Here is a 13,373-nt window from a genome sequence, read left to right as displayed (position 1 = left end):
GTGACATTGTTTTCATGGTTACTGATGGTTAGACACGAACCTTCGCCATAATGGGATAATGGATATCTTTCTAATCATATTTACTTATAGAGTATATGAATGTTAATTTTCTTACCTTATAAAAATTGTTCGCTGCAAATCCACGGTTACACCGAGGGCTAACAGTTATTACGACTGATGGCTGCTATCTAGCGTCGCCACATCTTTCCTTGTTACAAGTTATAAAATAAAATGACAAGTTTTGTTTTCCCCCTGTTTGTGCAGCCGACCGCATGGTATCCTGTGACCATTTTTACTGCGAAATTAACCAAATAAAAGCGATATTAGACTGCCACATGTATGTTTTATGACAGGCTTTACAGGAGCTCTTAGGTTGTTTTGACGTCCATCATGGTGGAGCAGGGGGAGTTTTGAAGAGAGTGACGTCACGTGCAAAGGGTCATATTGTCATATTGGTTTTCTTTATTTATTTGTGTTTATTTGCAGCTTAAGGGTTTGATTTGACTGTCCTTATGAAAAAAAAGGGATGTTTACTACATGTTACCATCGTGCTGACAAACATATGGTAGATCCTGTTCTTCATTCAACTGGATATGAGGTCAGCTGTAGGCCATGATCCATTATTCCAGACTTCTTTTTGGTTTTAGAAATGTAATAAATTGTATTCCGCCCCCTAAATGTTTGATAACGTCTGTTCGGATTGCACATTCCTCACTGACAGCTCGGACCATGATTATTTATTATTTTCCTCAAAATCTCTCAGACCACAGCTTGTTTGCTATGATAATACTGAAATATTGTCAACATTGTGAGGTCAGTTCATCAAGATAACAGCCATGCACTTTTGGACAAATTGTGACCTCCAATAGGTCAGGAGTTTACAAACGGTCCAGTTCAACAGCCAAACATTTATGCTACGATGCTTGTTTTGTGTGAATCTGAGGTTTAATGAGTTGATTCTCGTGGTTTGTTTCTGAGGTTTCTTTGGTTTCAAAATGGTGTTTGATAACATTTGATAACAATAATTAAAATGTCTCAATGTTTGACATTGTCTAGCAAAATGTTTTTACATTAGGCTACATGGCTACTACATGAATATATCAATGAGCGGCTCTAAGCTGTAGTTGACAATATGTTGTTTCCCGATGAGCATGATCATTTATGTGGCTAAAACAAACAGTATTTTTACATCAACTTCTTAAAATTATTTAAAGGCTCAGAATCAACGAGGTACCGGTCCACATTCTCAGGGGAGAAAGACTCAGCTGGTATAAATTAAATTTTTAGCTATTGGAGTTACGCTTAAGTGAAATTAGTTTAATCAAAGAATGTCATGAATATGTGTGTATGTATTCTATCTTAAGTAGGACTGCATCGATTGCAGTTTTTTGGCTGATACCAATTTTTCTTTGCTGAAATGTCGCTAAATATAGCAAGAAAGTCACTGAGTTAGCAACAGTGGAGTGAATATTGTTAACTGCAAACATGCAGACATGACCTGCTAGGCCGGTCTGTCAGTCAAACTTCTCACTGTAAAGCAGAAGAGGACAGAGGCTGATTTTTAAACTTTTGCTGACCAAGATAAGATCAGGGGATAAGATTGGCTTCATATGTAACTGTCGGCCGATCACAATCCCCCAAAATTAAGGAAATCGGCTCCCAGAAATTGACTGGCCGATAAATAGGTTGGCCGATAAATGTATTCTATGTTATACATGCATAGGATATCATCTAAATGGCACCATAAGAGATCCAATAAGTTTACAGTAGGTGTGCGTATAACTGTTGATTACAGCAATCCACATTGTTGGTATAAATAGAGAGCCCCAAAACCAAATTTTGCTTATGGCTCCATGGAGGCTTGGGCTGACCCTGTTCAGCAGCGCTTTGCTTTCACAGACGGTGGGGATTACGGCTACCTTTTATCGTCACTTAGAAAAGAAGCTCAAACAAAGGCAAGCTACATCACTTACCTGACCATCCACATGGATGTCATGTTAGCAAAGCTAGCTGTGCAAGGACAAATTGCATTTGCTATGAAAAAACACCACTCACTGCACTGAATTATTGTGCGGAGCTTTAACTGACGTGTCGCATGTATGAGGCAACGCTGTGACCAAAGTCTGCAATATAGTGATGTGACATTCATGAACAATCCGATTATTCTGGATTCCTCTTTACTTTAAACGATAGGACTGGAGCCTCACTGAGCCGATCTTTGTTCTTGTAATGCTCTGCGTACACTGCAGTAGTTATTGTTGTTTTGTTTAACTATATATTTTGATATTTATTTAATTAGCAAATAAATAACACACAAGAACAGAAGAGCACACAGAACACGCTCTTTGTTTTCGTCACCTGTCATGTGGCAGACATTACAGTACTATGCTGCCTGGCTTCATGCAGCAGGAGTGGTCTTAACTACAACACTACCTGATCCATCAGAAACTGACTCAGTCACTGTGAGAACAGTACTCCAGTTCAAGAACGCTCAGCAGCACTCTAAATTGAAGCTATATCCTTTTCCTTCTTGCCTCATACAAAAGATTTGAACAAGAAATTAAATATTGAGAGCTGAAGTACGTTTTTACCCACTTTGACAATATTTATAAATTTCCCACTGCATGTAACACACCCCTCCTGTTTAAAGCTTTGTCATTTCTGTAGTACTTGGTCATAGATACTATTAATTGTTAGCAGATTCCAAAGGATGAATTATGCTGTGAATCCAGGCAGACAGCAGCTGCTGCATTTCGAGAGTTTCATTTCAGGGTTTTTCCTCCTCCTCTCTAATAAAACACGCCACTCAATATTTACACAACTATTTAATAACCCAAGCAGCACAGCATGACCACATTCATTCTTCTTCTATCTTTGTTATTTTTCCCGCCCTGGAATCTCCATCTGTGCTCGAGAGCCTGAATGCCTACAGCCCTCGCCAAGATGTCTCACCTCAGTGGTCAGACTGGCCACTGGTGAATCAGGGGAAGTTCAGCCCAAACATTATAATGGAATCTGAGGGAAACAGGAAGCCTATAGTAGTGGGGCTGAATATGAAGATGAATGTTTATGTCCGATTAGCAATGCATGCTCTAATCATGGGAGAGTGGAAATGGAACACTGGCTGGCTTAGCTGTGATCCAGCTGCAGAGCCAGGACACATGTCCCAACACATGAGCCCTCCTCCCCGAAGGCACCCTGAAAACAAACCACACACAGAGACTGTGTGTGACACTGTGTCTCTACACCAGTCTCATTCATTGTTGTCTGTATCAGTCAAGATGGTAATCATAAGGCCATCTTGTTTTAAAGTGCTTAACACAAATAGTCATTTCCATTGATTTGCATTTTGTCACATAAATCTAATATATTTTCTTGTTGCTTTTTATGTGCTGGATTGTTCAGAAGTAAAAAGAAAATTATACAGATTTTGTATTCCATGACAGTTGTCAGTGGCTCCATCGTTAAGAAGATGTTTTAACCAGCTTTGCACATCTAGACCAGGCATCTCCAGCCAACCATCCAGGTCTACTATGCCCTGCTTCAGCACACCTGAATCAAATTAATGGCTCGTTATCGGGCCTTTGCCAAATTTTATGGCATGCTGAAGAGGTAACTCAGTCATGTGACTCATCTTTGTTGGAGCAGGGATGCATGTAGCAGCTGCAGGACAGTAGATATCCCTATCTGGAGAAAGAAATGTTTGCCCTTTCTTTTTTTTTTTAAATAATTCACACCTACATAAATTAAAATTCATGTATGAATTTTAATGAACATTGTCTCTCTGTTTTAGACAATAGCAACCCTGTTACAAAGAGGTCAATGCCTGACTCAAATCCTACGCTGTGGGTAAATGATAGCATCTGCTGCTTAAAACGTTTTTGCAGAAAAATTTAACGTTTGCAGAAGAAAACTAGATTGTTGCATTTTCTGTTCTTAAAGGATTTTCTAGTCCCTGGGGTCATTTTTTTGCAATATCTTTGTAATAAAAATTTCCATCATTTCATATTCCAGGTATTACTCAAAAAACATGTTACTTATATCATGCAATTCAAATTTTTAATTTACCTTTTTTACATTTTAAGAAATAGCATGTTTTATATTACTACCCCTTTCTTCCGCGAGTGGGTCAAAAATGACCCGCATTCATCTTTGTTTCTTACCAACTGTGACTGTCAGGAATTTTTTTTTTTTGTGAGTCCTAAGTGTCACCCCGGAGTAATAATAATTACACAGCAAGAACTTTTGCAAATAATTATTATCTTTATTTTTTACTTCACAAATGAGCGTGTGTGTGTGTGTGTGTGTCAATCATGAATACTGACAGTGTTATTATCACAATCAGCATATTAGCCTTCTTTGAAGTTAGCTAACACTAGTTATCTAACCAAATAGCTAACATTGCCGATTATTCTTTATTGTGCATGTGTATTATTTGTGTGTGTGTCGGCATGTGTTTCGGTGTGTGTCTGACACCCTGGATGAGAAAACCAAAAGAGAGAATGTATTGAATGACATGCAAAACTGTTATCAATGTGTTCAAAGTTCTTTCTTTTATCATCTCAATAAATAAAATAAAAATTCATAGCTATATAAATAAATGAATAAATGTAAAGTTGGAAAAGAATAGAGTACCTTCTCCGGGGCAGGGAGGATGTTCTGTCCCAAGTTCAGGATTTTAAGTATCTCGGGATCTTGTTCACCAATGCGGGAAAAATATAGCGGGAGATCGACAGGCAGATTGGCGCAGCATCTGCAGTGAAGCGGGCGCTGTACCGGTGTGTTGTGGTGAAGAGAGAGTTGAGCCAAAAAGTGAAGCTCTTGATTTACCAGTCGATCTACGTTCCTACCCTCATCTATGATCATGAGCTTAGGGTCATGTCCGAAAGAATGAGGTCACAGATACAAGCGGCCAAAATGTATTTTCCCTGTAGGGTGTCTGGGATCTCCCTTAGAGATAGGGTGAGAACCTCAGTCATCCTGGAAGGACTCAGAATAAAGCCACTGCTTCTTCACGTCGAGAGGAGCCAGTTGAGGTGGCTCGGGCAACTGGTTAGAATGCCTCCTGGACGCCTCCCTGGTGAGGTGTTCCGAGCCCCCTCTCACTGGGAGGAGCAGACCTAGGACACGCTGGAGGGACTATGTTTCTCAGCTGGCCTGGGAATGCCTTAGGATTCCTCCGGAGGAGCTGGAACAAGTGACTGGGGAGAGGGAAATCTGAGTCTCCCTTCTTAGGCTGCTACCCCCGCGACCCGGCCCTGGATAAGCGGAAGATGGATGGATGGATGCACACAGATACAGTACATGCACACACATATGTGGTACACATTGCACAATAGAATGCAGACAGTAATGTTAGCTAGCTTGGTTAGCTAGTTTCAAGAAACATGCTCGTTGTCACACACGTATCTCCCTGCCCCCTCACGCTCACACACATACACATATAATGGATGTTGACATTGTTCCATCATTGCTGTTGTTGGCATTTCCTTTTAAAAATGTTCTACAAATTGTCACAAATGTTTTACAAATTGTTCTAAAAATGTTTAAGAAATTGAAAAATGAAAATATTTCAAACATGAAATAATTCTTGGGTGAAATAAAACACAAGAAACTATTATGCAAAACATTATTTTGAATCAAAATGAAAAAAAGAAGCCTAAAAACACATTGATTCTAACACGGGTCAAAAAAGATCCACTCATGGAAGACTGTATAGTCAGTCGCTCACGCATCAGAGGGTTAACAATGCAGTTAAAGAAGCAAGGGCAACAAATCTTTCTAATTTGATTGCTAGAAGCAAAGGTAGTTCTAAATTGTTTTTTTAATGCTGTCAGGGTCATTACTCCTTCAGCATTTTCTGTTCATATTTCTTCAAATGAAGATTTCAAACTAATTCTTTATTTCATAGATTGAAGTCAGTAAGGTGAGAAAAAATCTTTTTCCACCTACACATGGGCTGCCTTTTCTCTCCCTGTTAGTTCACACAGATTCCAGCCAGTGTTCCTTCCTGAGCTAGTTAAGCTTTCTAGTGTCATGACGGCGTCCTCCTGCTCCTGCTCTGGATCACCACAGTGTTTTGGACCAGTTTTAGTGAGGGCTTCATAAATCGCATTCAACTGAAACTGAAACAGCTCTTCTTAGATTCTCCATTGATATTTTGATGCAGAGTGATTCAGGAAAATGTTCTGTGCTGCTTATGTTAAACCTAACGTCAGCTTTTGACACTGTTGACCATCCGACCCTGCTAGAGCGGCTGAGGGGTTGGGCTGGTATACCAAGTTCTGCTTTAAAATGATTGTCCTCTTACTTGTCTAATAGATCAACCTACATGTATGTACAGATCCCACTCTGTCCTGTTCATTTTGTCAAGACAGAGAGGGCTCTTTTTTGGGACTATTGTTTCTGCTCTATCTGCTCTCTTTTGGGCCAATGTAGGCCTGTCGCGATAAACGGTAAATCAATTAATCGTACGATAAATTAAAACTATCGACGTCATTTTAATTATCGGCATTATCGTCTCTTCCGGCCTTTTTCTCTTTCTGTTAATGACACTGAATGAAAAAAGGCTCAACTCCGGTGCTCTCCACTGACCCTCCCTTCCCCATTTCCGTAGAGTAAAGCCCAGCGCACACGATACGATCTTAGATCTGTCGGCCCATTTTCAAAACCTGACAGACCACACATTAGCCTAGGTATAACGGTTCGATCGGGTTCGTTCCTGCCGTGTGGTGTCCAACAATGGGCACAAAATAATGGCTACAAGTCCAGTGAACTAATTTTAAAACCAGGCATTAATCAATGCTTTACTACAATCTACCTGCAATGCATGTGGCTAGTGTCAGCGTAAAGTCCTGACTGAATGAAAATCATTATAACCTATTTACGTCAAGTTAACGAAGAACAGCTGGAAAGTTACGGGGTTTATCAACTGCGGTAGCAATTTCGCTCTAACTCCCCCCCTTGTCATTTCTATATTCTTTGCATGTTGAATAAACATTAATGTTGTTTCCACATATCATCTCCAATGTCCGCTGGACTTCGGGTTGCGCGGTGTCAGCTGTTTGGGATTCCCCTCTGTAATTTCCCCTCAGAAATCACGGAGGAGAATCCACGCTTTCTGATTGGCTCCCTGTCACATTCAACAGGTTGCGTTAAAGCGCCCAGTCGGGGAAAACCCCTGATTTAGATCGGAGCAGCAACGACGATCTACCGTAACACACCACACAATTTTAGAAAGACCAACGTTCTAAGATTGTTGTAAGGAGAAAAATAGCAGCAAAAAATCATGTAGTGTGAACTATTGCATCAGGTAGTCGAATGTGCCCATTTCTCTATTTAAATCTAATTATTACTGAAGGGCAACATAGTATACAGACTTCATAATCTTTTGGTTGAATGCAGTATTTATTTCCACTTTGGCTTTATGTTTAGTTTTTTTTTCCAAGTGTGTTTTTTGTTAATGGAGACTGAGAATCCATTTTATTTTTGTTTTTGGTTGTTTTGTTTATCAGTTCCAGTGTTGTGTTCTTTTGAAAATAAAGTGTATCTAATGTTGGCAGGAAATCGCATGCATTATTACGTCATTTTCATTAAATCAGTGTAAAAAGGTCTTCAAACAATATTCTCGTTTATCGCAATAATTTTTGAGACAAAAGTTGAGCAAAATTTGCTATCGTGACAGGCCTAGGCCAATGGTTTTATCTTTTTAGCATATTTCCCATCATTTTTATGTTGTACATTTCTTTTCGACTTCTTTACTGAAGTCTAATGAACTGCACATTTGACTAAACTCTCTGGATTCATTGAAAAAATGGATGACTGAAAGTTTTATCCTGCTAAATGAAGAGAAAGCCAATGTTTTCCAACCATGGTCCTCAAAGCACACTGCCCTGCATGTTTTGTGTTTCCTTGCTTCAGCCCAGGTGATTTCAATTAACAAGTATTTGTTGAGCTGAAATCAGCTGAATGAGGCATATTGAAGCATTGAGAAATCAAAAACATGTAGGGTAGTGTGCCTTGAGGACCAGGGTTGGGAAACAGTGCTAACTGTAATAAATACCTGCTGTTTGTCCCCCATACAAAATGAAAAACTAAAGAAGACAGATCCTTCTCTTTGGTGGCACCAAGACTTTTGAATTCCCTTCCTCTGACTTTTAAATCAGCAGAGTGTAAGTTTAAGGCCAGCAAAAAACATATCTTTTTTTAATCTGCCTTTGCTTCACTTTGGTTTGTGTATTTATTTTCTTTGTTGAAGTAGTTTCTGATTCTTATCTTGATAGGTGCTATGTTTTACTTATACTTCAGGTCCACGGGTCTGTGGGTGAGCCATGGTGGTTGTGGGTGGAAGACCCCATCAATGATCACATCTACCACTCTGAGTACTTCCTCTTGCAGAAGAAACAGGTTGGTTTTTGTTTTTTAACTTAGCTAAATTAAGGATGGAGTGTGTCATTTTTAATGACTTGTATGTTGGTTCTTTATGTAGGTGGTAACCAAAGAGTCTCAGCACATAGTATTCACCATTCCCATCTTTGAGCCGTTACCCTCCCAGTACTACATTAAGGCAGTGTCTGACCGCTGGCTTGGAGCCGAGGCTGTGTGCATCATCAACTTCCAGAACCTCATTCTACCTGAGCGACATCCCCCACACACTGGTACACACAAGCAAACACACACAATGTCCGACCAAATTCAAGAAAGCCACTGGATTTATTATTGCAAGCAGAAAACCTCCCACATGAGAAATACTTTTTCTTGTACTGTAATTTCTGCACTAAGCCTCTACTTTATTGACACACTTTGAACACGGTCAATTAAAGCAGGGGTCTCCTAGCCTTGTCCGTGTCCTTCAGCTCTTAAATGCATCCTGGCTCCAAAACAGCTGAATCAAATGATTGAATTACCTCTTGAATGAGTCATTTATTTGTTCAGCTGTGTTGGAGAAAGGATTCATCTGTACAGGACAGGAGATCTCAAGAACCAGGGTTGAAAACCCCTGGCTTAAAGAATGATGCAGCTAATATTTGGACCGCCAACAAGTTTCCAAAGGCTGGACTTCTGCATGATGAAGAGGACGGCATAAGCTCAAGGGCGAATTTGCCTCTAGACGAAAGTGACATTAAGAGTTACAAGAGACAGACTGAGGAACTGGGTGACAAAGTAATCTGAGGTTGTTCAATTCTAACACTGAAGAAGATGATTTTCTTCAGTCTTCTTCCTGTTGACTTCTTTAAGTGGACAGGAAGAAGATAGTTGTATATATATATATACAGTATATACTGTGTGTATATATATATATATATATATATATTTGTGTGTATATATATATATACACCTGCATATACAAATGTGAACAAATCGTTGTCTATATTCTGCCAATGTCGAAAAACACAATTTCACAATTTCGGCGTTCCCACTAAATAAGAAATTAAGTTAAAATAACGTGAATAAGTTAGTTCACATGACACATTATTAAAAATTATGGCAGTAAGAAATGTTAACTTGAAACTCTCTTTATGGGGAAAGGTGAATGTAATAAAAATGGTGATAGATTGTTCAATTATGTGTCCATGATGGTGCCTGTTGACATCCCATCACAGGTATACAAACAGTATGAGACTTACGTTAAGGACTTCCTTTGGGACAAGAAGAAACCCAGAATTAGCATTAAGAAAATGTGGTGTGCAAGGGACATAGAGGGCATGGCCCTCCCTAATGTAAGGTTATATAATCTCGCTTTTGAAATGTCTAGGTTGTTCAAATATTTTGAAAAGGGAGAAACAAATCTGAGTTGGATGAATATTGAAGAAGAATTAGTGAACCCTTTCAGACCAATGGATGTTCTTTCCCATGGTAAAACATATAATAGACAACCTCTTCCCACAAATCCAGTATTAGCACATTCTAAATGAGTATGGAAGGAGATGCATAAAATATGTAGGATTTCTCATTTAAAATAGTTGTATTCTTCATTGTGGTTTAATCCATCCATCTGTATTGAAAGAAAAACTGTTTACTGGGAACAATGGCTTGTGAAGGGAATATGTATTGTAGATGACTTGTATACAGATGGGGTTTTTATGTCTTTTTCAGATATGCTGAAATATAACTTTAAAAAAGAAACTTTCCCTAAATATCTACAAATTAGAGACTGTATTATTAAAGACAATTTCACACATAAGGATAATCCAATACATGAATTTATGGGCTCAAGTAAAATCAAATATAAGACATCTACATTTTATAAATTGTTTAATAGCATGCAAAAGGATATATGTAAAAGTCTGGGGATTGTCTGGCAGAGGGACCTTGGCTGCATTTTTAGTGATGAAGAATGGTTGAAAGTACTTTTAAATAATGGGAAATATATTAAGGAATCAAGAGGGAAATTTACACACTATAAGATGGTACATAGATTTTATTTCACCCCATCGAGGCTCCATAGAATGGGCCTGCTCGCCAATAATCTATGTTGGAAATGCAAAACGGAACCAGGAACTTTTATACATGCGATATGGGAATGTAAGTGCATTTCCCTATTCTGGGAAGCAGTATTACAACACATTGGAAAGTGGATAGATGTGGGGATACCCATAGCACCAAGACTTTGCTTATTGGGGGATCAAACAATTGTTTTGTTTTGCTTTGTTCTATTTGTGGTTTTTCTTTAGTGTGTGTGTGTGTGTGTGTGTGTGTGGGGGGGGGGGGGGGTTCTATACATGTGTGTTCTAAAATAATAAAAACTTTAATAAAAAAAAATGTTTACACTTACATGACATATATTCATAATTCAGCCACAGCGCTAGTGCACATCATCTAGAAGCTATCAGAGGAGACGTCAACATCTTATTCAGGCCTTGGCGCGACAAGCCCCTTATACTTGGAAGCGGCTACATATACAGCAATTTGGGGAAGCTGTAGTCACTGATTTTACAGGAGAGTCATACATTCAACATGTTGGAATGACACACAACTTATCAACTGTGTGATGATGAGAGCTTTGGTGGAGCCAGCTGCACAGTTTCCAAAAAATTAAGCAAACTATAAACCATCATCCTCCTAACACTTCCTGTTGTCTTCTTCATCATTTTCGCCAGAAGTAACATGCGGCTGTTGATGTATGATGTGAAAAAAGTGTTTTCTTTTTATCAAAAACCATGTTTTTTATATATTTGCATGTTTCCGTAAAGCAAATGTATTTTCTTCTTTCTGTGGAACATTTTTGTGTAATTATTTCATGTTACACCTGCATCTTATTTACGAGTTTGGCCTATATATTTGCAATTTTGTTTTCTTTTTAAAGTTACTAGGTGTGGCTTTTATTCAGGTGCACTCAATAGTCTAGAAATTATGGTATTTTTCAAGTCACCAAGTTTTTAAGATAGTGCATTGGAGTTTAAGTGCTTTAAGTAAATAGCAATGCAAGTTTTCCATTGATTGTAAAGCTTTGGCGCGACACTATCATTAAATGGTAGTAAACACCTATTTTTTCCATTCTGTTCTTGGAATAAATATGTGTTGCTGTGGGTTAGAAAGCCCACCTCATTTGCATTGTTTAATAAATGGTTGAAATGTGACTTAAAATGTGTCACAGTTCATAATAACCTGGATGGTTATATGTGAAGCCTGATGTTTAAAGAACTCATCTAACATTGGGCTCTTCTTGGGGGTGGGAGAAGGCAATAGCAGGGTGATTCTGCAAAATATACATTTTGAGCTGAGAGATTGCTTCCCTGTTTTCACAGGATGTCAACCATCAACGATCAGTGCTGTGATTATATTAAGGAGACATGTTTGTTTTGAAAGGCTTTGTTGGTTGTAATGTGTGATGAATGTGAGCTTTTATATCCTCCACACATCTCTTTAAACCGGGCATTATTGTGGTCAGTGTGTGGTTCCTGTCATAGGTAGACCATGCAGTTTGTTAGGCTCAGAAGACAGCTGTGCATTACTGCACATGATGTCAACTTGCTTCTCCCAGTGAAAAAGGTCTTGAAGAATCTTGATGTATAGCAGCTCATTAAAAAAACAAAAGAAGCTGATAATTTTGCCACATGAAGTTAAAATTGTTTATTGTCCAATTACATTGCTATTATTTCAGATTAACTTGATTTGATGATTTGGTAAAGCTAATATAGTTTTAGTTTGTGTACAACTGATGAATCACAAAGTAATTGTTAAGTTGTAGCTGTATTGTTGTATTGTGTGCAGGGTTGATCTCAAATCTTCAGTATAAATCCTGTCTTGGTTAGGATATCTCTACACGCTCTGTTCTGTGACACAGTGTCTAGATATATTTGCTGTCATGCATGGCTTTTTGTTGCAATAGTAACCGGGTGAATATGTTGGATTTCATTGTGGTTTTCCTCTTTTTTTCTGCTCAGAACTTCTGGACCTGCAGCCATTGCCTGTGACAGCTCTGGGGAACCAAGAGTTTGAGAGCTTGTACAAGTTCACTCACTTTAATCCCATCCAGACACAGATCTTCCACACACTGTACCACACTGACACCAACGTCCTGCTGGGGGCACCAACAGGCTCTGGGAAAACCATTGCAGCCGAGCTTGCCATGTTCCGGGTCTTCAGCAAGTATCCCTCCTCTAAGGTTAGACTGACTGAGGCTCTTTGTGTGTCTTTTTGCATCAGTTCTAATTTAATTTATTGGAGGTCTTCACTGTTACATTGATTCTGGAAACATAACCACTTCAAGCTATGTGTTAGAAGTGGTTAGAAGCATTTAGCAATATAGGAAGCCGGGTTTTATTTTCTGTAAACTTTGACTTTCTCACATGCTTTTCTGTATTAATCAAAACAGAAGTTTCACATACACAAGGTGTAATTTTTTGATGGCTAAGCTTATCAAGTCATTCCTGACCTTTTTCTCTTAATTGTTGCTATTTAGGTTGTCTATATTGCCCCTTTAAAAGCTTTGGTGAGAGAGAGGATTGAGGACTGGAAGATCAGGATTGAAGAAAAACTGGGGAAAAAGTAAGTGACACTCCTCACAGAAAAGCTCCACCTCTCAGGAGTTTGTTGTGATAAGATGGTAAGTTACCAGTTTTGCAGAGTTGTCATTCTTTTCCCTGTTTCTTGTGTGTGAAGAGTGGTAGAGCTAACTGGTGACGTTACTCCAGATATGAGAGCTATCGCACAAGCTGACCTCATTGTCACCACACCAGAGAAGTGGGATGGAGTGAGCAGAAGTTGGCAGAACCGGAGCTATGTTCAGAAAGTGGCCATTCTCATCATAGATGAGATCCACCTGCTGGGTAGGTGTCACTCTGTGTTATCTGGTTCTGAAAAGCAGCATAAACATCCAGCTGACCTCTCAGAGAGTGTTGGCCTCTAAAGAGCTGTGATGAGGTAGAGAG

General features: G+C 39.0%; 1 protein-coding gene across 1 annotated transcript in view; it reads left to right on the top strand.

The window, feature by feature from the left end:
* Window positions 1-13,373, top strand: part of ascc3 (activating signal cointegrator 1 complex subunit 3) — a 235,171-nt gene that overhangs the window by 180,483 nt on the left and 41,315 nt on the right. The window contains exons 23-27 of the mRNA XM_032558087.1: window positions 8,308-8,406; window positions 8,489-8,657; window positions 12,387-12,607; window positions 12,905-12,990; window positions 13,105-13,271. Coding sequence (XP_032413978.1) covers window positions 8,308-8,406; window positions 8,489-8,657; window positions 12,387-12,607; window positions 12,905-12,990; window positions 13,105-13,271 — 742 coding nt within the window. The remainder of the gene's footprint in view (window positions 1-8,307; window positions 8,407-8,488; window positions 8,658-12,386; window positions 12,608-12,904; window positions 12,991-13,104; window positions 13,272-13,373) is intronic.

Source organism: Xiphophorus hellerii, chromosome 3 (assembly GCF_003331165.1).
Source record: "Xiphophorus hellerii strain 12219 chromosome 3, Xiphophorus_hellerii-4.1, whole genome shotgun sequence".
Taxonomy (NCBI): Eukaryota; Metazoa; Chordata; class Actinopteri; order Cyprinodontiformes; family Poeciliidae; genus Xiphophorus; species Xiphophorus hellerii.
This window is presented reverse-complemented; position numbering and strand designations above follow the sequence as displayed.